Source organism: Colletotrichum tamarilloi (assembly GCF_030869305.1).
Source record: "Colletotrichum tamarilloi strain Tom-12 chromosome Unknown Scaffold_153.1, whole genome shotgun sequence".
NCBI classification, from domain to species: domain Eukaryota; kingdom Fungi; phylum Ascomycota; class Sordariomycetes; order Glomerellales; family Glomerellaceae; genus Colletotrichum; species Colletotrichum tamarilloi.
In genome coordinates, this window is record NW_026849536.1 from 45,809 (window position 1) to 71,796 (window position 25,988).

General features: G+C 49.8%; 8 protein-coding genes across 8 annotated transcripts; 3 read left to right on the forward strand and 5 right to left on the reverse strand.

Annotated features, from left to right (window-relative positions):
* Positions 1-2,194: 2,194 nt before the first annotated feature.
* CTAM01_15223 (uncharacterized protein) lies at positions 2,195-2,500 on the forward strand (the record flags this gene model as incomplete). Its single annotated transcript, XM_060531221.1, has 1 exon — positions 2,195-2,500. One exon carries the CDS (start codon positions 2,195-2,197, stop codon positions 2,498-2,500), a length of 306 nt encoding a protein of 101 aa, XP_060374211.1.
* An 879-nt stretch (positions 2,501-3,379) lies between these two features.
* Positions 3,380-5,255, forward strand: CTAM01_15224 (amino acid permease; the record flags this gene model as incomplete). The annotated part of the gene is made up of 3 exons (XM_060531222.1): positions 3,380-3,798; positions 3,875-4,168; positions 4,226-5,255. The coding sequence occupies 3 exons, from the start codon at positions 3,380-3,382 to the stop codon at positions 5,253-5,255; spliced, it is 1,743 nt and encodes a 580-aa protein (XP_060374212.1).
* A 1,756-nt stretch (positions 5,256-7,011) lies between these two features.
* Positions 7,012-9,816, reverse strand: CTAM01_15225 (uncharacterized protein; the record flags this gene model as incomplete). Its single annotated transcript, XM_060531223.1, has 6 exons — positions 7,012-7,184; positions 7,239-7,458; positions 7,513-7,838; positions 7,931-8,510; positions 8,598-9,635; positions 9,766-9,816. The coding sequence occupies 6 exons, from the start codon at positions 9,814-9,816 to the stop codon at positions 7,012-7,014; spliced, it is 2,388 nt and encodes a 795-aa protein (XP_060374213.1).
* Positions 9,817-10,784: 968 nt separating this feature from the next.
* Positions 10,785-11,290, forward strand: CTAM01_15226 (uncharacterized protein; the record flags this gene model as incomplete). The annotated part of the gene is made up of 2 exons (XM_060531224.1): positions 10,785-10,913; positions 10,967-11,290. The coding sequence occupies 2 exons, from the start codon at positions 10,785-10,787 to the stop codon at positions 11,288-11,290; spliced, it is 453 nt and encodes a 150-aa protein (XP_060374214.1).
* A 5,742-nt stretch (positions 11,291-17,032) lies between these two features.
* CTAM01_15227 (copper-translocating P-type ATPase) lies at positions 17,033-20,868 on the reverse strand (the record flags this gene model as incomplete). Its single annotated transcript, XM_060531225.1, has 2 exons — positions 17,033-19,953; positions 20,019-20,868. 2 exons carry the CDS (start codon positions 20,866-20,868, stop codon positions 17,033-17,035), a joined length of 3,771 nt encoding a protein of 1,256 aa, XP_060374215.1.
* A 763-nt stretch (positions 20,869-21,631) lies between these two features.
* CTAM01_15228 (uncharacterized protein) lies at positions 21,632-22,392 on the reverse strand (the record flags this gene model as incomplete). Its single annotated transcript, XM_060531226.1, has 2 exons — positions 21,632-21,996; positions 22,056-22,392. 2 exons carry the CDS (start codon positions 22,390-22,392, stop codon positions 21,632-21,634), a joined length of 702 nt encoding a protein of 233 aa, XP_060374216.1.
* A 1,500-nt stretch (positions 22,393-23,892) lies between these two features.
* On the reverse strand, positions 23,893-24,249 carry CTAM01_15229 (uncharacterized protein; the record flags this gene model as incomplete). Its single annotated transcript, XM_060531227.1, has 1 exon — positions 23,893-24,249. The coding sequence occupies one exon, from the start codon at positions 24,247-24,249 to the stop codon at positions 23,893-23,895; it is 357 nt and encodes a 118-aa protein (XP_060374217.1).
* A 1,091-nt stretch (positions 24,250-25,340) lies between these two features.
* On the reverse strand, positions 25,341-25,721 carry CTAM01_15230 (uncharacterized protein; the record flags this gene model as incomplete). Its single annotated transcript, XM_060531228.1, has 1 exon — positions 25,341-25,721. One exon carries the CDS (start codon positions 25,719-25,721, stop codon positions 25,341-25,343), a length of 381 nt encoding a protein of 126 aa, XP_060374218.1.
* Between the last annotated feature and the right edge of the window lie 267 nt (positions 25,722-25,988).

The following is a 25,988-nucleotide window of genomic DNA, read 5'->3' on the forward strand; positions in this document are numbered from 1 at the left end:
TTAGTTAATTACTTTTTAAAAATTTACTAATTCTATACTAATAAAATTAAACTAACTAGAGCTCTCTAATTACTCTAGTACCCTATAAAAAATTATTTTTAATACTAAGTAGTAGATTTTCTAGTACTAATATATAAGGCTAAAAAGTAACTTCGTAAGAATTCTAAGTAGTTATAGATTCCTCCTTATATATACTATCCTACTTTTACTTAATATTTAATACTATATTTTTAAAAATATACTAGAGGTAGATTTATTATAGTATATTTAAAAATACTACCCTTATTACCTTTTTTAGCGCATTATTAAAGTCTATAATAATTATTTTTAGTTACGGAATTTCTCTTTTTTTATATACTAATTTTAACTAGCTTAATACCTATTTAAAAGTTTTCGCGTCTTTACTTAATATAAAGTAAAAGGCCGCGTTAAATATAATATAAATAAAAGTCGTATTATTAACTTAAAAAAGTAATATATTAAAATAGTTAACCTATTCTCTTAATAAATTTTAATAACTTCTAACTATATAATTACTTACTTTATAAATATTATTTATTATAAATAATTTAGGGTTCCTTTTTTATATTTTAAAGTACTATATATATATTTAAAACATATTATTAATCTTACCCGTTATAGGGCTATAGTAAATTATTAAAAATATTATATTATTATTTTTATTAAGTACTTATAAAAAAATTTATATTAAAAAGAGCGGGCTATACTTCTTTTACTATAACTTTTACTAAGTATTTTTAATATTACGCTATTTAATAAGTATATTTATAAAATTGCGGATTTTAATAATAATATAAGTAAAAATAAGTTTTTTAATTATTAATAATAACTCTACTTTTATACTAACCGTTTTCTTATTAAGCTCTTACTAACTTAGCTTATAAAAAACCCGGCTTAATAAATACGATTCTATTATTAATAATTCGTAGTTATACTTACTATATATTATACTTACCCTATACTTATTTTATAAGTTAGGGTATTAGTATATACGAGCCCTCTATAAATAGCCCGTTTTTAATGTCGTTATTTATTATTATTTAGTTACTAATAGCCGCGGTTAATTATTATATTTATATATAAAATCTAAATAAAATAAGGAGCTATTTTACTACTTCTTTAATTTTAGCTTATTTACCCTATAGCTAAGGTCTCGTTAATATAGTTAAACCCTTATAAAAAGGTCGTCGATCGAATTATTTATTAAATTTATTAAAAAAAGCTTAAGGGAAATATAAAAAAATAAAAATTAAGTAGTTAAATCTATATAAAAATATCTAAATATAGTTAATAAAAAAGCACTATAATAATTATATAATTGCGTTACTTAGGCTAATATATAAGTAACCTAGCTACTAGAATCAGCTAGAGCTACTTAGTATAGTGGCTACTTAATTCTACCTACTATTTCCCTAAGCGGGCCTAGTATAGGTGCGGGATAGCTTTCGCGTGGGTGCGGAATAGCCTTACTCGGCGGACTAACTACCTCTCTCGTAGTCGGAAGACTTGTAACCTGATCGTAATGGAAGGTCTGTTGATCTCCCGCTGTTGGCGATAAATCGGGAGAAAGAGGAACGATGAGGGTAAACTGAGTTTGCCCCAGAGATAAGCATCATCGCGTAAGTCCGTACGACTAGTATTACGGTGGAAATTTCGACAGTCTGGGTCAAATCTCTCGATGCAAGACAATTCTTAAGCTGCTAGAGGAAACCACCTGGAGGATTTGCTCACTCTGCGGGCGTTGCTCTAGAATTGTTTCTTGCAACCGAAGTGGCAGAACTGGAATTTGGCACATCGACCTGCTGCGTCCGGCCGTCGAAGGAATCCCGCGCATTCGGCCATTGTCTTGGTGTTTTCTTGGTACCACCGATCGTTGCCCATCTCGAGCCAGGGTCTGTCTCGCTTGCTCAGGCACCTCGGGGCTCATCCTCCTTTGCTTGTCGCGTCTAAGCTTTCCCCAACTCTTCCTATCAGCGAGTAAGACTGGCGTGAACTGGCTTCGCGAAGGACTGGACAGCTGGGCAGTTTCTAGGCACAGCTGACTTGGAATCACGACTCATGCTCGGAGGTTGACGATACTCCGCGTTAAGGATTGACTTTGACTGCCAAGTATCCGTATCTCTCGTTTCTTGTTCTCTTCATCTCAACTCACTGCGTAGCCCCCGCTGAAGCTATGGCTTTCCCGTCACCTCCACACATCCAACTCATACTTCTCCAAACTTGCCCGCCGCCACCCATCCATCTTACTGCACTGATGATGCTCGCCAAGGCTGAACGGCGTTGGACACGCAACTTTCCAGTGCCCAATCACAGCCAACAGATATTACAAACCACAACTCAACTGCCCATGCTGCCTTTGTCTTTGCTTCCTGTCCGCAAGACAAGTGAACCCTTGCCACGGCCCCCCTCCATCCACAGAATCAGCCTATCCTTGTCTTACTACGTACTGTCGTTTCCTGGCCCATTCGTACCCCGGTAGACAGGCTTTTTCTCCACCACAATTCCCCTCCCCTCACTCATCCTCCAGTCCCCTCCTCGACCAGTGCGGTACTGTACACTACTGCTGGGCCCTGACTGAGAGACTGGACTGGCTTAACGGAGAGAATGGAGAAGCTGTCTGTGAGACACGGCCTTTACACACACATTCTCCCTCTATCTCTCCACAATCACCTGGCTAGCCTGCGAAGAACCGCGAGCGTGGTGCGGGTACCTTGGTCCCCGTAGTCTCCATTGTGGGCACGCATGTACACGCAACGTAAAAGAGATACCGAAAGATAGTGCGACCAACATCCAAAGGTAATACCAACAGTCAAAACAATGTAGAACTCCATAAGCACCATCCGTCTCCGACTACCACTCGGCGACGCCTACAGGGATCCTTGACGGGTGTATCTTAGCGCACGACGCCAGTGCCCCAGTCTTGCAGGCTCCATCAAGACCCCCAAGCAAGCTAGGCCAGGTCCAGCCCACGAACCTGCGAGCGACATGGGATGTAAGTGTGAGCGACAGCTATGATTCTGCCTGTCTTGCCTCGCCCGCTGGTATGGCGCCGCCGGGTGTCAGTCAAAACGGGATGCGAGCTGCTACCTATGGACGGATACCCTTCCCTCATATGCGGCAGCCTCTCTATCGCGCCTCCGTCCCTGGTCCCGCGAGCCGGCGCTGAAATCTTAATTAAAGAACCTCGAACCCCCCTCCCTACCTCGTTGTGTACCTCGCCCTCTCTCACTTCTCTCCCATCCCTCTCGCTCCCAGAGCTCTCACTTGTCAATCCCCCAACCTTCTGTCTTCGCCCAAATCCAGAAGTAGAGTCTCATCCCATTCTGTGTACGACGCACTCAGTCGCCACACAGCAACAATGAGCGACGGCCTTGTCAAGCGGGCGTCCTCCTCGGAGGGCGCTCACGGCGGCCACGACATCGAGAAGACGGGCTACCAAACACAGACCTACGACGACAACCTCAAGGAGAATGTCCACATTCGCGGTCTCGAGACCAGCGAAGACACGAAGCTGCACCGTGGTCTCAAGGCCCGCCACATCACCATGATTGCCATCGGTGGTGCCATCGGTACTGGTCTCATTGTCGGAACCGGCAAGGCTCTCGCCCAGGCTGGCCCCGGCTCCGTCTTCATCTCGTACACTCTCGTCGGTTTCATTGTCTTCCTCGTCATGGCTGGTCTCGGTGAGATGGCTGCTTGGCTGCCCATCTCTTCTGGTTTCACTGGTTACGCCTCGAGATTCTGCGACCCCTCGCTCGGTTTTGCCCTTGGCTGGACGTAAGTCGCAATACCCCCTCCATTTCACCTCAATTCTCTCTCCGCACCAAGTGCTGACTATGATTTTGCCTTTCAGTTATTGGTTCAAGTACATTATTGTCACTCCCAACCAGCTCACAGCCGCCGCCTTGGTTATCCAGTTCTGGGTAGATCGTGAAAAGGTCAACCCCGGTGTCTTCATCGCCATCTTCCTCGTCGCCATTGTCTGCATCAACTACTTCGGTATCAGATTCTTCGGTGAATTCGAGTTCTGGCTCTCCAGTTTCAAGGTCGTCACCATTGTCGGAATCATCATCTTCTCTCTCGTCCTGGCTCTGGGCGGTGGCCCCGACCACGATCGCAAGGGATTCCGCTACTGGAAGAACCCTGGGTATGTCTAACTTACACCCTCCAAACCAACTCGTTTCCATAACTAACAACCTCCAAGTGCTTTCAGGGAGTACATCGACACTGGCGATGCCGGCCGCTTCTATGGTTTCTGGTCCTGCATGGTCAACGCCACCTTCGCCTACCTCGGTACTGAGCTTGTCGGTGTCACCGTCGCTGAGGCTCAAAACCCGCGCAAGACGATCCCCCGCGCGATCAAGCTCACCTTCTACCGTATCCTCTTCTTCTACTGCTTCAGTGTCCTCCTCATCGGCATGCTCGTTCCTTACAACTCTCCGGATCTCGCCTTCGCCAACAAAGCCCAGACCGGTGCCTCCGCCTCCCCCTTCGTCGTCGCTGCCACGCTCGCTGGTGTCAAGGTCATCCCTCACATCATCAACGCTTGCATTTGCATCTTCGTCTTCTCTGCATCCAACTCGGATCTCTACATCGCCTCCCGTACCCTCTACGGTCTTGCTTCTGACGGCTCCGCCCCTGCCATCTTCAAGCGCACTGACAAGCGTGGTGTCCCCATCTACGCCCTTGGCTTCTCCGCCATGTTCGCCCTTCTGGCTTTCATGAACGTGTCCAACGACTCCAAGGCTGTCTTTGGCTACTTCGTCAACCTTACCACCATCTTCGGTCTCTTGACCTGGATCTCGATCCTCGTCACCCACATCTGGTGGTGCAAGGCCCGCAAGGCTCAGAACATCCCCGACGAGATCCTGCCCTACGTCGCCCCCGTCGGCATCTGGGGCTCTTACGGCGCTCTGTTCCTCTGCATCATCATCGCCCTCACCAAGAACTACGATGTCTTCACTGGCGGCGACTTTGGCAAAGAGAAGTACAAGACCTTCATCACCGGCTACCTTGGCATTCCCCTCTACCTCATCCTCATCTTCGGCCACAAGTTCTACTACAAGACCCGTGGCGTCAAGCCCCACGAGGCCGACTTCTACACCGGAAAGGATATCATTGACCGCGAGGAGGAGGAGTTCCTCGCTCGCAAGGCTGCCGAGAAGGAGGCCAACGGTGGCAAGGGCGGCAAGGGAGGTTGGTTCTACAAGACCTTCCTTTCTTGGCTCTTCTAGACGCGTTGAGTGTGGTGAGAGGAAATGGGAGTCTGTGCATTTTTCATGAATATCATGTCTTGCGAATATACCATGGCGTGTTGGCCCGCCCACTAGCTACATAGATGTCAAAATCTAGACCAAAGGAATATTGTCTACTCTGCGCAAGATACCTATAACTTGACCTTTTTGCATGCTCTCTTCCGTAAAGTGATGTTGCGCTGGCAATATTTTCTCGTACAACAACGGCTTAAGAAAAGACCGTTCATCAAATCCGGTGGGGCTGCCATGAATCCACCCACGATGACTCACGCTCGTTCAAGCTCCATAAATCGCAGCCTCGCCTCACCGAAGCATCTGCCTTTAAACAGGCTACCCCAAGCACAATAGCTCAGGGGTAGAGCGCTGGGCTCATAACCCAGAGGTCCCTGGATCGAAACCAGGTTGTGCTATCACTTTTGAACTTTTGTTCCCTCGGACGATATTGCCTACTGCGAGGCCTGAGTTGGTGTTTGCAAGGCTTATGAGATGTGCTGGCAGCATCGGCGCACGAGGTGTGTTGAGAACGATACTTCGTTTTCGGTGCGTGTAGATAGGGACTCGCGTCTTCGTTTACATAGTGCTAGTACCTTTGCCGGCGTGCCGGAACATAAGGCACGCAGCGCGTTCTGGTGGTAGAGATAGCCGCACGAGTATGGTGGAGTCCTAACGTTGTCGCGTGCTGTCCTGTTCATCGTATTCTAGCATGATTTGCGGATTACCTACTTCTGAATAAGGTACCTTCAGCAGTCACTCAGCTAGCTAAGGCATCTCACGTCGAGGATTGTCTCCAGTGCTTCGCTTGCCCAGCTGCACTAGAGGTATCTCTTCAAAGGATACGAATGAGAGACTCATCATGAGTTCCAGCTTGAGCTCGCCGCACGAAGCCATCAAAATTTTGACTTCACCCGGAGGAAGATCAATTAGGCAGGCCATTGACAACAGCTTGGAGTCTCATGCCCACGGCTTAAAAAGTATTGCCCGAAGGATGATTTCCGACGGGGTCGAAATAAATAACTCGATTACAACACATAGTACTGTGCTAACAGTTGTCAGCCATGACAGGTGGTATTCGTGATATTCTCAATGAAGGTCTCAGGCATCATGTTGGGAGAGATTGTCTCTAAGGTGCCCCTGAGACTACTGACAGGTAAGCCGCCCAAGGCTGACAAGCACGCCGCAGTTGTCCGCCTGGGTCTGCTTCAACTAGGTTGACGAGCTACCAGTATGCAGCTACTTGATCATCTCTGGAGGTTGATGAGGCCAGCATGGTAGGGGAAGCAAGAATACATATGCCCAATGCTTTCGAGGGCAATATTTATAGCATGCTAGGATAATTCTAGATACTACGCGTGCGGCAAGGTTGAAACGGCAAAGTTTGATAGGCTAGCCACAGAAGCGCGTGTGCGACTTTTGCTATGAGTACCTTACCATTCACCCACGCTGCATTTGTGTTGGAATATACCTATTCTAGAGAGCCAACCAACATGACTAGAAGGGACCTACCTCATTTGTAAGGCCCAACATTGGTGTCTCGGATTCAGAGCCATATATAGGACTTCTGTTCAAACTAGGTGCGGGCAACTTGAGTTTTGATTCTATTCGTCGTCGTCGTAGTTCATGCCATGATAGCTTCATGTCCAAATGCAGAGTACCTCCCACTAAAATGACCAGTCCTATCCTTCCTCGTGTATTCCATGCAAAACCATCACCAACGCGCCTCCATTCGTCAAAACATTCATCGCAATTTCGTCGCTTTCCGCGGCTTGAACGCCGGCTCAGCCGGTGGTTCCTGCTTTGCGATAATGTTATCTACGCGGTCCCATATACTTTTCGGACTCCAATCGCTATCAAACATCTGAGAAATCCAGTGAAACGGATCTCCGGGGGACGTTTGATTGGTACAATGGCCTGCCAAAGAGTTAGTCAAGCTAAAACGTAAGTGTTGGCAGCGTTTTCACTTACCAGCATTCTTCATGTCCCTCCAGGTCTGCCTGCAAAATCCTTCATGTCTGTCTTGCAAGCCAGTCCAAAACCATCGGGCAACATGGTCTCCCAGGAAATCGTCGGCAGCGCAGTATGATTCGGGAGCGCGTCGGTAATATTGCCAATGAAGCAGAAGGATGTTTGCGCTCTTCTTCGCAACTTCGCAATATTGCTGGTAGGACTCTTCTTTATCTTCTTTCTGTAGTCTTCATCAGCAAAGAGTCCTCAAGCTGTATAGACGACCGCGTAATACCTCTTTGGCAGCGCAGAAGGAGGGGCTTTTCTTGTAGTGTTCCGTAGTCGCATCAAGCTCGTGGAGCATGATGAACGTCACGAGATAAACCGTGAAGAAGGATGTTCGAATCTTCTTGCAGCAGAGTTTCTCAAGGTCTTCAAGAATATGCTCGTGGTACTTGACCAGTCGCAGATGAGCCATAGAACGAAGTTGCGAGGTAGTCGTTGGCGGGGTGGGAATTCTGTCGATCAACGGGTGATATTCGTCTTTGGCTGGTGTCATGCCTAGGCAATTTTGACTCTTCGGATCTTTGTTATAGATCCATGAAGGGCGTGTCAAGATGCCTAGCGAAGGAGTCTTGTTAGAACATGTAACGCCACATTTTCACAACTTAATTGATGCAGAAACCTGGATTCAGAGTGGGAAAAGCACTCACGCTGGGCGAAACGGAACTTGAACAAGTTGAGTAACAGACGCCGGTCGATGGGATGTTGGTCACAATCGTTGTAGTACTCCACTGCCGCTTTGTAGTGTTTCGAAATGAGCTGGTCGGTATCACCTCGATAGGCTTGCTCCTCCCAGCCCTTCACCGCGTTGGCCTCGATGTAAGCTTCCAGCTGCTCCCTCGACGAACTCACACTGGCAAGAGCATACGGTTCGAGTTTCGTCTCTTCTACCTCGCCCTTGTATTCGTTCATCCAGAAGTAGTTGATTTGGTCCGTCGGCATGGACTCTTTGTCGAACTTGCGAACCCGGATATTCATCGGTACAGAACACAGTCCCCGCGTTACGAGTTGGATGTCATGTTCACCTTCGTCAACCCACTTCTCGATCTCGATTATCTTGGCGGGAAGTCCCAGCTTCGTGTCGATTCCAGCGTAATTGACATTGTAAAGGACGACATCGGCGAGTTTGGTTCGTATGCACGGCTGGCGGTGAATGACTTTTGAAGAAGTCAAGTCGACTTTCGCACAAGTCAAGCAGGGCCCATCGCGATTTGCCGCGTCAACTTCGCACTAATATCGCATGGTCAATATCGAGGATCCCATCTTCTTTGTAGCAATCGACCTTGCCAATCTTGGAAGAGGACATAGCCAACTCACCTTGAGACGCTGCATACGACATCGAATACACGCGCCAATTTTGCGGGTGTCGGCCACAGCGCGTCGGTCCTCGTCCGTCAGTACGCGTTTCCGTCGACCAGCTGACTTTGTCTCTCGTCCTTGACTGGAGATTTGTGACTCGGTGTCTTTTGGCCGAGGGACAATTTCCAACAGCCGGCCACCCTCATCCCTTTCTTTTGCTGCCGCATTCCGCGCTGGCTTATGGTAGAGAGAAGGCTTGGAAGACATTTCAGAAAGTGACTTGACTCCACGAGCGTTTCCCGGTTGTTCTGGTGGCTCAAGCGGACTCGACTTGTTTGTCGGAGAGGTCAAGCACTGCTTCCAGGCTTGCTTCTGAGACCGCGATTGTTTGTTGTTGATTCGACTATCGCCTTGTGGACTAGGCAGAGAAGGAATTTCAGGTTGCTGATGAGGCACGGCGCCCCGCGAAGTCGGGTTGATCGAAGTTGGCTGAGAGAGTTCGGCAGATAACGGGAAACCGCGATGGAGCAGACGATTCTCTTGAGGCGAAACAATATCCTCTGGACTAGCAGAACCGTAAGATAGAGTTGTTGATCTCGGCGGAGATGGTATTTGCAAGCTCGCCGTAGTCGAAACACGTTCCCCGGGAACCTCCCAATGATTCATCCGCCCATCGTGGTTGAAGTGTTGACCATTTAGGGAGACCACTCGGTCGATAGTTTGATTCTCTTGCGGCCGAGTACCATCGTTCTGATGCACGAAGCAGCTGTAGACCAGGCCGACCGACCATGGAACTCTAGGCGGAAGAGTGCTTGTTTGCTGAATTAACCCACCCGATGAGCCATGATCGAGGGAGGATGGAGCTGGAGTCCAGCTAACAGCTTGAGGCGCGTCGACATTGTAGGGCCCATTGATGGCTTGGTGAAAACATTGCGGACTGTTCTGGTTTTCAAGAGTGCCGTACTGCCAGTGGCCCTGAGTTGCCGAGTCTCTGTGTTGGCAATCATAGGGCGCCGAGTAAACGGAGCATCCAGCATCGTACAAAGTCTTGGTGTTCTGAATTCTGATTAGTCGTTTTCCTTCTCCCTTCTCGTTTGACTCAGACCGTCTTTTCACGGTTCTAGGAAGAAGGTAGCCTGGGCAGAATTACTGCGAGAGTTATTGAGCTGGGTCAGGAATGGCTTACAAAGACGAGGGGGTCACAGTGCTCGGACCATTGAGCTCCTGAATCCTCCATCTTTTGGTATCAAATCGAGTGTGACTCCAGTTATCGCAAAGAGCAAGTGGTTTTCTTGGGTGTGGCATGAACCGGTGATGCACGAGCAAACCGAATTCTCAATCGAATGACCGGGAGAATTCGACGACAAGGGTAAGGCGCACTTGGCTTGTGTTCCCACCCGTTAATCGACTGTCAGATCTCGTGACTCGATGCTGCTCGGGATAATGTTGAAAAAGGATTGGCTTGAGAAGATATACAAGTCGGACAAGTGGGTGTTTCCGAAGGCAAGATACCGATGGAAAACTGTAGCTTGAAGCATCCGAAGTCTATTTTTCTTTGAAAAATACATGTATGGTAAGATAACGCGGTTCCCCATCCCGCTTTAATGACATTTTGCTATCTTGGCGGCTCCCCGCTTCGAGGATCTACACCATCGTTCTTGAAGACCAGCCATGATATCCCACTACTTCTCTGTCTTTCCCAGCATTCAGGGAGACATTTCTTCTTCCTGTATGCGGATTGTGGGCATGCAACGGCATCCCTGTTTGTAGTCATAAATCATCCAGCGGTTGACCAAGCATGCTCACCTGTGTAGGCTGTGTCTGACTGGGGCGGCGCTCCCTACTGCCGTATCTTTGGACTTTAGGCCCACCACAGGCGTAGACATCGAATTGAGTGACGTACCAGAGGACGTGGACGAATCCAAAGTTGACCCGGATTTACCGGAAATCTGTGGCCCATCAAGACCACCTTTTAGCTCGTGCGTACGTTAATCTTGCGACTGGGGTTAGTGCGTGGGCGTTGAGCCTGTGGAGGATTCGAGATCCTGCGGCGGATAGGCTGCATGAAGGCGATACCAGGGTGCAGGCCCAGCATCCGGCCGTTGATTCCACATCAGGGAGCAAGCAATCTGAACCCCGGTATTAAACCAACAAGGCGCTCTCCGGGGAAGTACGGATGCTTACAATCTCTAGAATACCCAAGACATGATCTTTACCGCGGACCCTTACCGCGTTCTTGATCATGTGAGTCTGCAACTTACTACACAAAGTGACCTAGCTGGTTCGCATTTGAGTTCTCGCCGAGGGTGGACGCAGCCCGAGGATGGGGCCGCCGTCCACCCTCGATCACCGTCAAGGAGTACTTCGCGCTGACATACTTTTCTTAAACGCACTGTGCGTCTTACTCTCCTTCTGGTCTAGGCCGTCTGGAGAAGGTCTGTCTTGGTCTGTCACATTTCCCCGGTCCGATGGACCTGTCGGCTCGTAGACGAAGGTTGAAGGACCTAGAAGCAATGTGGAGGCGCACGTATACCAGGCCAAGTCGCTATCACGGAATAGGAAAATGCTTTCAAGCGCTAGTAGGTTCTAGATTTGAGACTATGGACCGCGGGAACAGGTGGATATTCTATGAATATGTCTGTTGGGCTGAGACTGCGAGGGCTATTCCGTGGATGTGGGTGGTGATAGAGCCCTCCCGAGATTCGAGATAACTAATGAGACACAGCTAGATTCACGTAGCGAAATTTTTCTTGGTCCTCTTTTCGTCTCAATTCACATCACTCGGTGGATAAGTAGCACACGATGCCTCGAAGGCAGTTGAACGTTTGATTGTACCGATTTCACAGGGCGCATACCCGGGAACGCGGCCTCGGAGAAATATTCGGCGGCCACAACTAACCGAATCCAAAAAGATCAAGATCCATCAGGTACTGTCCCATCTATTCACTGCACGTTCTTGGCGCCATTATTGGTCTCATGTTACGAATGCATTAATAGATGGGGGGTCAAAGGGGAGAGGGGGAGGGGAATAGCTCTCCATTCCAAAGCCTCAACCTACGCCCGTTGCGGGTTGGCGACTTTCTTCACGAGGTTAATAAGCCGTCTACCAGTGAATGCTCGAACGGGGATGGCCCTTATCCCCATTGAGAGTCGTTTCCTCCGCAAGAGTCGCTGACGACCTGGCCGCCTGCACGCTCCAAGGAGAACGATCCAAGAGAGCCGAGTCTGGGATCGTTCGAACTTTTAGAGGGTTCACTTGGGCCGCATCGGGAGCTGAGTTGAACCCTTACGAGTTTGAGGACGTCGAAAGACGGGGAGCTGGAGTCTAACCCAAAGTAGCGCTGTACAAGAAGTGCGAGAACTTACGTGAGGTGCTTAATCGAGTACACCGAGGCATCGTCCCGTTTTTTTTTTAAGCAATATATCTACGGCTGGGGCAGTATGCTCGGAAATATTCTCGTAACAAGGCATGCCACTATGATCACCAATGATTGCTGGGCCTGAAGCGCCTATATAGAGTACATGGAGCATGGAGAAACGCCCGCCCCCCCGTATTTGGTTTTGAGGGTTTGCGGCGGACCCCCGATTCCTGAGCTGTGTCTGCTTCAGTCGAGAACCTGAAGCTGTTGTTCTCATCATAGCAGCATACATTCTGAGTCCACTAAACTCAATGTCTCCATCTGGAGCTTAACGTGAGAAAGTATTCGTAGAACATTCCCAAGAATCAGACTGCACACCCCTCACGAGCCTCCTTGAGCTGACTGTCTATGTTGCCCAAGGTCTGATCTGTGACGAGCCATCCGGCTGCAGCATGCAACCTTACAAATAGCCTACTTGAAACGAAACCTATTTCCTTGAAATTGACCTGACAGCGCTCCTCAGCCCCTACCCGACACCCTGTCATGCCGTTGTCTCGAGGCTTCAAGACACTGAATTTCAGATAGCGACTACCTAGTCACCAGAAAGAGACGACAATGCTTCTGTGAGCCCACAGGATAGCCTATAACTCTTCAGCTTGGGCAGTCGCAACTTCACGAGTTTCCGATTATTATCTCCGTAGTCTTTTGAGAATCCAAGAGACTCGAGCCACGAGCTCATTCTCAACCACACAGCATCACCCCAATGGGCGCTAATACTTAAGCCCTACGGACTCGGGAGCCCTGACACCACACGTAATTTGCATGTGGGTAATACTGTCTAGGACCCTTCACCCACTAGAGCCCATAGTGTGACAGGTGTCGCCGAAGGTTCCGAACAATACGAAGTGAGGATTAAGGGGCGCCGGGGTCGCACAACAGTAGACTGTCTCAAGAGTCGGCAGCTGAAGAAAGACTTCCACTAGCTTTGGGGCTTGCGGTGAAACAGAAAGCGGTCAGAATGATCTTGGCCATGACAGGTACTTCGTGCCTATCCGTGGACATCGTGAGGCCGGAACGGCCAGTCAGCAGCCCGGATACCGATAGACTGAATTTCCTGGCAACAGTGCAAGGATTCGAGGAAGCAGAATTCACAAGTGCCTAATCACTTGCCTACTTAACCACCATGGAGGCTCACTACCTTGAACTAGGCACATACTATTCACGATCAGCCTACAAGCTATACGTGATGGGGGCCTGGAAACGACCCTGAGATTTGGCGAAAATAATGTCTTCTGCCTGGGTTACCCATCAGTCAGAGCATCTTCAGGAAAGCCAGAGCAAGTTCAGTATTTTCTATATGAACTCATATTTAGAGGGCACGCTGGCGTTTTCCGAGGAGAAAACCAAGTGACAGACGGAGGCCGAGCTTCTGCGAAGTAATCTTAATGATGTTAGTCCCGGCGAGGATCGTCCTGCCACAGCATCTGCGCCATACCCCTAGTGACCCCTAAAACGAAAAGTTAGCATGAAATAAAGGCAGTGAAAGCCCATGATATAGAAGCTAATGTAGATGAGCTTTGTTCTACGTTTGGTTTGAGGCCGGCATGCAAAGAGGGGGAACCTACACAATGTGAGAGTGAGGAAGCCGGATTGCTCCGCATGACAGCGCAACGTCTTCTCGTTCAAGAGGCTTATTATCTCATGAGAGCGAAGCTAATGCATGTAAATCCAATAGTAGTTCGGGCCAATTGTGTCACATATCAGATCTCAACTCCCTTCCACTGTGCCGTCGCAGATGCTAAGTATCATGCTGACGGTAATTTACTCCCCAGTGGACTGAGCACAACCGGCCGCCACTGTCTGTAGTTTTGGCCAGGCCCATCTTCCCAGCCATGTCTTCATATTGTACTTGTCAGAATTGGGTGGTATGCGTGGCAAGCTACACTGAAGGGGAGAGGAATGGATGCGAGGGCGATCTTGGCATCGGCGCATCGTACAGCGTCGAGTCTCAAACAGCTGCATAACGGTTGTTATCACGGAGACTTACTAAGATCCTTGCATGCAGATGCTGCTTGATATGGTGAGGCCTCTTTAAGCAAGAGAGCCGAAAAGTGACTGAAGTACGGAGTACAAGGAGAAACATCCAGTTCTTGTCGGGTTGAGTGGTGGAGATATACTTGTGTGACAAGGCCCTGTCGTCACCGCGCCACTGGCATTTAGCTGAAGTGGCTTGTTTAGTGGTGGGGTGTACAAATCCAAGAGCATCAACGCGTCCCAAAGATTTGATGGCGGCCCAGGGATTTGGAGTGCGCCCTAGACATGTACCAGCGGTGCCAGCCTTCTTTTCCTCTTTCCCCCTCTCGGACCTTTAGTTCCTTTTTCTGCCCGAGACCTAGTGTCAAATAGACACTGTAGAAGAGAACACTGTGTAGGATCTCACGTCCGGATAAGGGATGGGTGTGTTTCCTCCTTTTCCAGCCTGCCAACATCAGTGTCACACGTGTCCACTGTCGAGGTGATGGGACAACACTAAGAAGAGAGGCGAAGTAAGGGCCGGGGCGAGGCACGAAGGCCCGGGGCGGCCCTGGTGGCACAGAGATATTGCTTATTTCGCCGCCAGCCACGAGTCCTCCGCCAAACTTGGCCGGGCAGAATGGCTGGCTTCTTGCTGCATCCATCACCCTTGAGGTCTTCTTGTTCGGACTTAGGTCCCTTTTTGCAGCCCTATCAGAAATGTGCCATTGGTAGCGCCCTTGATGCAGATGGTAGCAGCTGTGCTAGGATCATTGATCTCTCTTCATCTGCTGTGATGTTTCCCCCAGCCTGAATCCGAGGTGCCAAGCATGCATGATGCAAGCTGATATCAATACTTCACATGCCTTTGCACTATTGTAACCGACGCCAATGTCTATCTTACGAGGAGACGCAGGGCGGTCCCCTGTTTGTCCGAAGGTATTCAGAGAAGTTAGTTATAGGTAGTCGAATAATTATCACCAAGTTGATTGCAGTAACGTTGCTCCCGTGAACTGGGACTACGAAGACCATGCCGTGCCTTCACCCTCGAAGCTAGGTTCCGTGCCTGTAACCTTCTCGGCTGAATACAAGTAGCCTTGGAATTATGCTTGATTCAAAAGACAAAATCTCACCGGAGGTGAGTCCAGCTCCCCGACTTTCAATGCCAACCTGGTTTGGAGCTATCACGCGAATGAGACAATAAACGACGTGAGGACTAGGCATCGGCCGTAACCACCTATACTGACGCTCAGCCTAAGGCAGCAGCTTAACATGCACTCCCCATTTCAGTATGATCGGGAGATTTGCACGCATGTCCTGCCGGGGATCCGTCTAGAGCCAATAGACACATGTGTTGCCCATCACACTCTTCTTGGCAAGGACGGCGTTTCTGGACTGCATGCTCTAGCCTACATACAAGTTGTCACGGCCCGTGACGCGGGGCATGGGTGGGCAGAAAAAGCAACAGCCCTTCCTCTGACCTTAATCCTTATTGTACCACCGTACGAATAGAAATGAAATCATGGACAGCGATCAAACCATCCGGAATGTCCCCTGGCACCGCGCCTCTCTCATGCCTTGCCTAGTATCAAGGTCAAGCCGTGCTCGCAGCTCCTTCTACGATGTACGGAGGTACCGTACAGCCTTTTATCCAAGGTACCGAGGGCTGCAAGTGTTCGGATGCGCGTCATTCTGGGTCGATGGGCTTGACTGAACTACCGCCTTCACACGTGGAATACGCACGCTCGATCCACACAAAGGTGTAGGGTTGAAAACCAAACCTCTCGCATCGTGAAGAGAGGGTAAGATCGTCCATTCGAAGTAAAGAGATGAATATGCAATGAACATGTAAATATCCAGCTGACGGTATCCAGGGGTCTGCCGACGACTAGTCCGTCACCCCGTCCCATGATGCTGCAACATCCCCGCGGCCCCGCCCCGCCCCCATGTCCTCGTTTCTTTTTGCAGTTTGCATGGAGTGCCCCCACACCGGTGAGATGGCACATTGAATGATGTCGCGACACCCATTCGATGCCAGTAGACCGACTGGTTGATACGGCAGACAAAATGCAGCACGCCTCGATCTGTCTGCAGCATGGTGGTTCTAGAGCCCCTAGCCTTTGGTATCCCCCCTGACTCTCTCACCCAACCCCAAATGCACGGCTTCTAAACCAATCTAGCGTCTAGATCAGACGTCACTGGGAGGATACTGTTGGCTGAAGCATAGTGACGATATAGTACTGATTGGGTTTAGAATCTCTGAGTCAAGTACTCACTCTGCCGTCAGAAGTACAAACATCTTGTCAAGTTGACCGCCTTGATCCCTTGATTCGCCCGAGTACTCTTGAATTAGGTGTATCCCCAAAGCATGGACAGCCTCGGGCACGAAGGCGTCGAGAGGCAGATACCTCAAACTTGGCGGTGGAAGATTCATGATCACAAAGATGACCTGTGGTACCTTATCTCTTTCAAGCATTTCAATCACCTGGGTATACCCTACATGCAGCTGTTTCTGCCGAATCTCACATCAAGGGTGGAGAAGTGTCTTGCTGCCCATCGTTGATCGCGATAGGTGAGGCAGAAAGAATGAGAGACTGTCAACGTTGCACCCTAACAGCCCTGGTAAATTGAAATGCCAACGATCTACGAAGTAACGAGAACGGATGAGGTACCCCCTGATCCACACTTTTTGTGTAAGTAGCTTACATTCAGACCATGTCAGTTGAAGGTAAGATCTGAGAGCTGAGATTCAGAGACTGCGATGGGGCACACAGAGCCGTGCCTCTACAACTCCTTGGACAGAGCTTAGCGAAGAAGGGCACGATACACGCGTTCTTGCAGACGAATGCGAAAGAGAGCAATTGACTCAATTCTCGTACCAGTAGTGGCAACACTTTGCGATACCAAGAAACCACAAACCAATGAAAAACAAGTTCCAAGCATCCAAAAGCAAAGAGCGACTATTCTTGTGGCAAATGTTGAATATGCCCCGACGCACATCCTCAGGCGCCCGCCTGTGAGCATCACGCGCCCTCTCCGGAGCGGATCCCCCACCTGGGTCTGGCATGTAACGATAAAGGGCTAGATTGCGGTCCATCGCAAAAGGACCGCGGCGGCGATGACTGGAAGGACGCTGACTAGTTCACCCAAGCCCGCAAATTCGGGCGGAATCCTGGCGTTGACAAACGCGCCAGCGCCGAGGAGAATAGCAAACACGTTGTATACGAAGCTCCAGCCAAAGTTGAAGGCAATCCTGTGGATAGCTTTCTTGCTAATGGCAATGATGGTGAGAATCCCCGCAAGGCTCGGACGCATGAGAACGACGTCCGCGGCGGACTTTGCGACGTCGGTCCCCTCGTTCATGTGCACGCCAATGGTGGCCTGTGCCAGTGCAACTGCATCGTTAGTTCCATCGCCACAGAAGATGATGACTGGCTCTTTCGGCTTCTTCGCTCTGAATCGGCGGGCGTCGGACAAAGGTTGCGACAGTAGGTTCTGGATGTACTCTTGCTTGTCGCCAGGGGTGCATCGGGAACGAACGTTTAGATCTGAGATGCCCAATCGTGAAGCCACTGTTCGAACGGCACCATCATCATCCCCTGAGAGGATGTGAACAGAAATGCCGGAAGCCTGGAGATTGGAAATTGTTTCAAGAGCATCTGTGCGGATAGAGTCTTCGAGGCCAAAGACAGCAACCAAGGAGTTGTCCACAGTAAAGCAGAAGGCTGTGTAGCTCTTGGATAGGACTGATTGAACCCTGGGGTCGTTAGAGAGACCAAGCCAACGCGAGTTGCCAGCTCGAAGAGTGGCTCCGTCGAGTTTCGCCTCAACACCCTTGCCCGTTAGGGCCTTCAGATCCGTAACAGCTCTAGGTGTAGCAACGTGTGCTTTTAGATGAGTGAAAATGGCAACAGAGACTGGGTGTTTGGTGGTGCCAACGAGGCCGAGAAGCACCGATCTGATGGCCTCTTGATCTTTTGTAAAGTATGTCTCGTGCGCAACTCTGAGATTTCCAGTTGTAAGGGTTCCGGTTTTGTCAAAGACAACGTGCGAAGTCTTATAGGCAAGCTCAATGCTGTCCGCAGATTTGAAGACGATACCCTTTTCGGCAGCTGCACCGCTCGCGATCAAAATGACCATGGGTACTGCGAGGCCTATAGCGCATGGGCAAGATACAATGAGGACGGTGATGGCGTATGTTACCGCCTGGATAGTTGCTTCAGAGCCACCCTGCTTGCGGACCGCAATGCCAACAGCAATCCAAATCGAGAAAGTGATGATGGTGATGGCCATAACTACCGGTACGAAGTATGAAGCGACTCTATCGGCAATGTCCTGGATCTTTGGCTTAGAAAGCTTAGCCTCGTCGACCATTCCGGCGATATTGCTGATGGTGTTATTGCCAGGAAGCCTATTCAGACGAACGGTAAGAGAGCCAGAGCCGTTTACAGTGCCAGCAATGACTGAGGATCCGGTGGACTTTTCGATGCGTCCTGACTCCCCAGTCATCATTGACTCATTAACTTGCGAGAGACCTGAGATAACTGTCCCATCGGTAGGGATTCTGGAATCAGGGACGACCTTGAAGATGTCTCCGTACTGGAGGAGACGGGCGTCAATCTCCTCATCCTCACCAACTGAATTAACAATCAGAGCCGTCGAGATCTGAAGAGATCGTATCGAGATAGACTCGACGGCTTTTTGTCGCGCTAGAGCGCTCACATACCTACCAACCATAATGAGCGTTACAAGAAGGGTACTCGTTTCGAAAAACTCCCCAGTCGAAAGAGGCTTCTGAGAGACAAGAAACCCAAATGACACAACGGAGAAGATGTAAGCGGCACTTGTGCTTAGCACAATCAATAGATCCATCTCAATAACTCGTGAAAAGATCAAGCTCTTCAAAGCTTTTGGATAGAATGGCCCAGCAATTACGACTTGTACAATCGTCGCCAAGGCTAGCGATGCCGAGCCATATGCTATTTCTCTTTTTGGAAGAGGTGCCCAGGCCATTATGAGAACGGGAATCGTCAGGATAGTTGAAAGCAAAGTTATGCATCCCATGTTGCGAATGTGCTTGCTTCCAGCCTCCAACGAAGGATCCGCTCGAAGTGGCGCCAGCGTAACAGGCGTTCCCCAGCCTGTTTCGACCAGATCACGGGCTCCGACGACCTTCGCGTCAAATTCAACATGAACAATGGCCTTGTCTATGACCCGAATGTCCGTGACACCATTGGGCCATGGATGATTGATGAAATCTTGGGGATCGCCAGGGCAGACGATGTCAACACTGGCAGCACCCTGCGTGGTGATCTTTTCGCATTTGAACTCAGTTGTACGTTCGAGATGTTTGATGACTTCATCCACCGAGCCGGCGCCAATGTTCAAGTCGAATTCGGCTCGAGCCAACACCAAGCTAGTCTTCAGGTTTTTGACTGCGTTCATTGTGGCCAGAGTTCGTCTGAGTTTTGTTTCGCACCCAGTGCAGGTCATGCCAGAAATGCTCAGCACGACGTGTTCTTTTCCAACAAGGCCTTGTTCAAGATCCTCGTTCACACTCTTCGGCTCAGGCGGTAACGATTGGTTAATAGGTCTCGACGGCGACTCGTCGCAACAGGAGTCGGCACATGATCCAATAATGCTCCGCGTTTTGGGCTTCGAGCAGCAACCATCGTTACATGTACCTGGTTTGATGCCAGACCTTGAACTGCGAGTTGGCTTTTCGCCGCATTTCCTTGGTCCCGGACGGGAAGCAGATTTGTCCACCCCGGAAGCGCTGCAGGAATCAACCGATGTGCGATGAAAAGACGCGGACTTCTTTGAAGATCGCTTCCTTTCGATGGAGGAGCACTCACGAGGAGCACAGCAAGATTCCTGGCCGAGAGCAAGAAGTGCACGGCAGATACAGCCCAAGGCATCGAGCTTTGACTGATAAATCTGACGTACGCTTCGAGAATGACCTCGGCACGCCTTGCCGTCCTGGCCGCCAGTGCAGTTATTGTCTGTGGAGGCTTGTGTGGATCATATTAGCAGCTGGAAAAAGTGAGCTCTTTGCACGAGAATTTACCTTGGTAGGTCTGCGGAAGCTTTGAAGCCTTTCCGTTTGCGCACTCGCGCAGAGCGAGGCGATCGATGCAAGTAGAGTCGCAGCAAGGTGACGTCTTGCCCTCACAACAGCTGGGTGTCTTCTCTCCACGAACGTCAGGTGCAGAACCAGAGGAGCAACAACCCTTTTTGCTATCGTCTGAGCAGATCTTTACAGGTTCATCACCATCAGATTCGGTCACGGCAATAACTTCGCCCGCCACTGCTTTGATTGATGTGGTCTCAGGGCTGTCAGTAGGTCTTTTGCCCCTCGCCGAGCCACAACATCCTGAAGAGCACTTCTTGGATTTCGGGGCACAAGAGTCCTGCTTGGAATCGGGAGTGTTGATCGAGGCCGCGATTGACTTGAAGGCGAGGTCGTCTTGTTCAGATTGGCATCCAACGCCAGGAACCTTCTTTGCGGACTCGTCAGGAGACTCGGCGATGGTATTGCTTTTAGCGCTGATTACAGCAACTTGTTCATTATGAGACCCGTAGCAAGCGTTCGCAAAGTCGCCAACCTTGACCTTTGGAGCGCAACAATCTTCTTCGACTTGTGCTGAGTCAATGCTGCCGTCGTTGGACGCAGCGCAGCAGTTCTGGAGGATTGTGTTTCCAGAGTCCTTGTCTCTTCCATGATCGGTCGTCTTGCATTCTTCCACCTTAGCTTCAATGACGGCATTCAAATCGCTCTCCTTAACCGCGCAGCAGGCGTCGACAACATCAGGATAGTCGCGGTCCAATCCATCTGGGGGCGAGGCGACTAGAGGCAGGTTGTCCCTCGCGAAAGCCTGTTCCTGTGGAGGACCGCAGCAGCCGGATCCACAGGCCATTGAGAAAGTTTTGACGGCGAGTATGTAGTTCTTGTGATTTTCTTCTCTGAGATTGTGACCCTGACGTATGATGCGATGGACAGATGAGACGACACGTCGGCGGCACTTCACGGGAGCTTTTGGGGGAACTGTGGGTCCGGCCACGGAGGCACGTGCCCGGAGGGGTGGATCAACCCATACCCGCTTCCGGGTCGCTTAGGTGATGAGGCTAGACGCCACACTTAATGTGGCGGGGCAAGTCAATCATGGGCGGATTGTGTGTAATCCTTCAACATCTTCGACTCTCGTTTTGTTCATCATTGATTGCTAGCTTTCACAACAGATGTTTTTTGAAGGACCTGAACACAATTCCAGCCGAAACCATAATTTGCATGAGGTTCTCGGAACTATAAGACTACACGTGGCTCTCTCCCTTCAGGGTCTGCTTCTTCTTCCCGGACACAGAAGAGATACGCTGAAGGCCAAGATGCGGAGTCGAGGGCAACTGGTTTACTAACAGTACCATTTCGCACCATGATCTCGGCGCTGGGCACCGGATTAGACTTAATTAAACATGATAGAACCGATACTTCTCTGGTTCATAGGTTCCTCCGATCACAGCTGGCAAGCTCAGACTGTGACCACTGGCAAACGCGTTGACGAAAGAATCCGACTGGCACTGAGCACCTGTACTCTACAGAGATCGCCAAACGTAGTATTTGACAATTCGTTGTCTCCTGGGGCAATCTCCTTGATAGCGCCAACTCAGCTGACCCACCCTACATCAATGCGCTCTCATAGACTTCTGGCTCTTCTTGCTTGACTTTCCGGAGGATGACTTGTGCCGTTTAGAACTGTACTCCAAATCGACCCTGTAGGCCGCGCTTCGGCTTGCTGAAGTCACAGATCCATAAGAGGTATTGCCGGATGTAGACGATTTGTAAGAGTTGTTGCTTCTTGAACACGAGCCTGATGCGGAGGGCGACACAGTGTCTGCGTTCTCATCCACAGGAGGAAACCCGTTGATCTTGGATAAGGCAGAACCTCGACGGTGAGAGCGACTGGAAGAGCCGTAGCCAAACCTGCGGCTAGCAACCCCCTGACGGAGCTCACTGAATGCCATATCTGGGGTGGTCGCTCGTGTTGGGACTAGGCCGGTTGTTTAGCTCAATGGTTAACAGGTGTACATCGAGGATTGATAGACCCACGGTAACGTGCGCATTCGGCACAGCACCCATGATCACAAGTCTCAGACTCATTGACAGGGGCGGAGATACCATGGCCTGGTGTGGCTTTTGGCATTGTACACCAGCCCTGGGTATTGGGACCTTGGTTACACTGACAACAGGTCCAGGTGCCACCCATCGCCTTGAACTGACAGTTGATCAAAGGACAGTCGGCATTGCTGGGTTGGGCGGTTGCATAACTCAGGTGTGAGCAAGGAGTCTCTACACCTGTTTCGAGATCAATCAGGGCCGAAGGGCAGTAGTGCCAGTTGATCGAAGTGTGTGAGCAAGGGTGGAGACGAGGGTGGCCGTGACACATGGTGAAAGATGGCAATGTGCAGATTTGTTTATACTTGACGAAACAAAAGTATGAAGTCACGGTAGTGAGATAGTCAACGACTGATGGCGGTAATCTGTGAAGTTGACTGGAATTCGCTTTCACCAAGCAGCTTCCTGTATCTTATATACTTCATCGTTTCCGCCTTCTTGATGACCTCTCCTTGCACATCATAAAATTTGTACAAAGTTACCGCACTTCCATGATCACTATTCCGTCCTAACTGCCGATGAACGCCTCCGTTGGTTTCTTTTCTCACAGCTACTGACACATGTTCACTTCTTACCAACCATCTCGAACACCACCCTCACTCCACATCTCATCTGTCATCACCCCTCGCTCACCGACAGTAAGGGTCGTGGAACCCAGGGTCAAAGATGGCCCCAATTGACTGTTTCTGGGATTCCAATGTCTCGGGCTGCATGGTGGATGGGTTGTTTGGCGTGAATGTTATGTGTTGCATCCATACTTGAGGGTGCGGAAACATAGATCAGGCAGCCAATGAAACAACCTGCTTGTGCGGCCAGGGCTCTCCCAACACGCCCTCATCAAATCTGGGTGAAGTCTCCGACGGGAACTCGCAGCTTTGTGTCACACCGGTCCACCCATTATTGCGACACGACGATCTCCACCGTCATCAATCTCTGTGTTACGCGTCTTACATCGCATCCATGGGGATGAATTCCTCCACGAGTGGTTTGAGCAGCGGATGAGAAGCCCGCCCTCCCGGTGCCTGGGTTCGTAAGATCTCGCTAGGAAGCTTGACGCATGACCATCTTGTGATAGTCTGAATGGAGGGTTTCACGATAATCACGATCCTTATTCGGGGCTAATATTAGCCCCGATAATACTTAGCCTCGCCAATCGGCTGCTCCAAAATCTGAGTGGTCGAGAGGAAAGTGGCGTGAGTTAGGAGGGGTTGGTTGGCTGGATCGAAATGCAAGAGTGCAGGATCTGGAGACTGAGCTGGGTAGCTGCTTAATGTGACCCAAGTTGGACCCCATCCGATCACGATCTCGAGATCATGTTTAACTACTCACAGATACGGAATCTGGGCAAATATCATGCAGGAACGCGGCACCGAAAAAGGTCGCGGACAATTTCATCACTTAGGAATATTAGATACATTATACAGTGTGAGACAATCCGGTTGTCTGAGATTCACCTGCAAGCACCCATTGCCACCGACGATGGCGATGGATGTCACTATGAGAACTTGCTGGCTTACTCGACCACTGCGAGATTATTGAAGAGAAAACAAGTGGAACCTATCCTTTCTATGTGTTTCTGCACCCACCACTGATTCATACTATCCTTTCCTGGGTTTGGGCTCCTCCAGAAGATAGATTGCCATGACGTCTAGTCACTTGAGAATCTCAAGCTGAGTCTTTCTCCTTCTTTTACGTCACCTCCTAAGCTCCAAGAAGTGATTTGATTCCACAGGCCACTCGCTTAATTGCTCCATCATATTCTTGGAAATATTCAACCATCCATGGCGGCAGTACATGTCGAGCAGCAGATATGCTCGCAGCGGTACTGGTTTCCGTCAATGATCATGATGCAGCTACATCTGCCTCCATCGTTCCAACCCTTGCCACACCAGCAGCAGTTCCAGCATCTGTTGCGGCTTTCGTATGGGCAGTCTGCCAAAGGGCACTTTGGCAAGGCTCTCTGGTCATAGCCTGGGGGAGGAGGGTACGGAATGTTTTGTTGAGTGACATCTCTGCAGGTTTTGCGTTTGGATGGATCTTTTTTCGAGGATGTCGAAGCCTTGGAGCAATATTCGATATGAGTCTGGATATGCTCGCAGGGCAACTTGAAAGCTATGGTGTGGCACATGACGTCTTCGAGGTTTTCGAATGTAAATGTACTTTTCGATATGCGGATGTTGCAGTTCAAAAGTTACGAAGATAGAGAAGCTGGAGTTGAATAGTCAAATGAAGATTTGAGAGTCACAGGCACGATGCGATGCTCAATGTTCTGATGTTACTTTCAGGTCCTGAAATACACCTCGACTATTCTGGGGTTTCAATCCTCAACTATATACTCAGAATCTCCGGACAGAAGGTTACAGAAGAAGCAGGTTCGGCGATCTACTCCGACCTGTCGGTAAGCATATTGAGGCGGCCACGATTTCTTCCCCTTCCCCTGACGATCAGTTACCACTGCATTGGGTCCCAAGCGGAGGCTTTGGCGGCCTGTTTGCAAAAGGCGAGCAAATGACTCGCAAGATGCATCCAAGAACAAATAGTTTGAAGGGTTATTGAAAGAAAAACGTGGCAGCCAGGTCTCTGATATGTATCAGGGACCGACTTCGGACGCGTTGAATCCCGGGGCTTGATCCGTATCTGCTTTCCGTTAGAACAAAATCGCGACAGACACTTTAGTCAGGCAAATGTGCGAACCATTTGGGTGAAACACGCAGTAGAAATTATAGCATTTCGATTGGTCTATATTACTTCATGTAATGCAAAGGCTCCCAAGCCTCCTCGCCTCCATCGTTCAGCCTCGTGCGTGGAGTTGGGCTCGTGGTGAACAGCCAGGAAGCAAGTTGATCACCAGGAGGCGCTCTCGGCCGACGACAACACCCCCTGCCTGATGTTCTCTCCAATATAACTGGTCTTCATCCCGATCCGTGTACGACCCGACATCAGCTGCTGGACTAGGGCTTAAAAGCCTAGACTCTGATACCCATCTTTCCACGGCCCATGAAGAGCCGAGAACTTGGGTGTGGCGGCTGGTGAACGAGCATCGAGTGAGATATGGCGCCACTTCTGGAATAGCAAATCGTCGGTCTGTCGAAAGATTCCAAATCACTTTTGCGAACTCCTCGTGTATTCTTCCCTGTCTCCACGTCGTCGTCTATCAATGAAGCTCAGTGGCTGTGAGGTGCTCATCACCTTGTCTTGCCCTACCAAGGTCGTCAGGACTCAGGTGTTAGTGTCCGCCGTACAATTTCTGCAGACTCGATGGTAGCAGAAAGTGTCTGGACTCTTCTTCATTTTGTGTCGACACCAGCGCAGTGTGTTACTTCCTCTGCTGCATTGACAACAGTTCCAATAGCCGTTCAACTCTTGCAAACGGCAGCCGCCGGCACTGCAATCAGGAGAAATCAGACAGCCTCCAGTTGCACAAGGATTATCAAAATCAACATTCTGGACCGCATTGGAAGTGACTTTATCGCAGGGAGTCTGAAAATTGCCATCCGAATCTCTTCCAGCGTCCATGCAAAATTCCCAATGGAAGACATTGTCAATCGGCCGAGGGCACGGCTGGACGTGGTGGTGGTGAAGGTAGGACCAAGTGCACATGGTTGATGTTCCTAAGCTGAGCTGAAAAGTTCCAAAGTTTTGGTAGTCTTCACGAGGGCTGCTGCCGTATGTTCTTCCCCGTTTAGGTAGTTGCAGGTAGTAAGGTATCGAAATGTCGACAACAGGAAGGAAAAGGGGTCCTAGACAAGATGCGGAGACCGATCTCGAAGACAGGAAATCCCGTGGTTGATCGGAATATCGCGTGACACAAATATGCGAGCTCCGAACAGATGTTTTGTGTAAGCAGTGGGAGCCAAGAGACGGTTC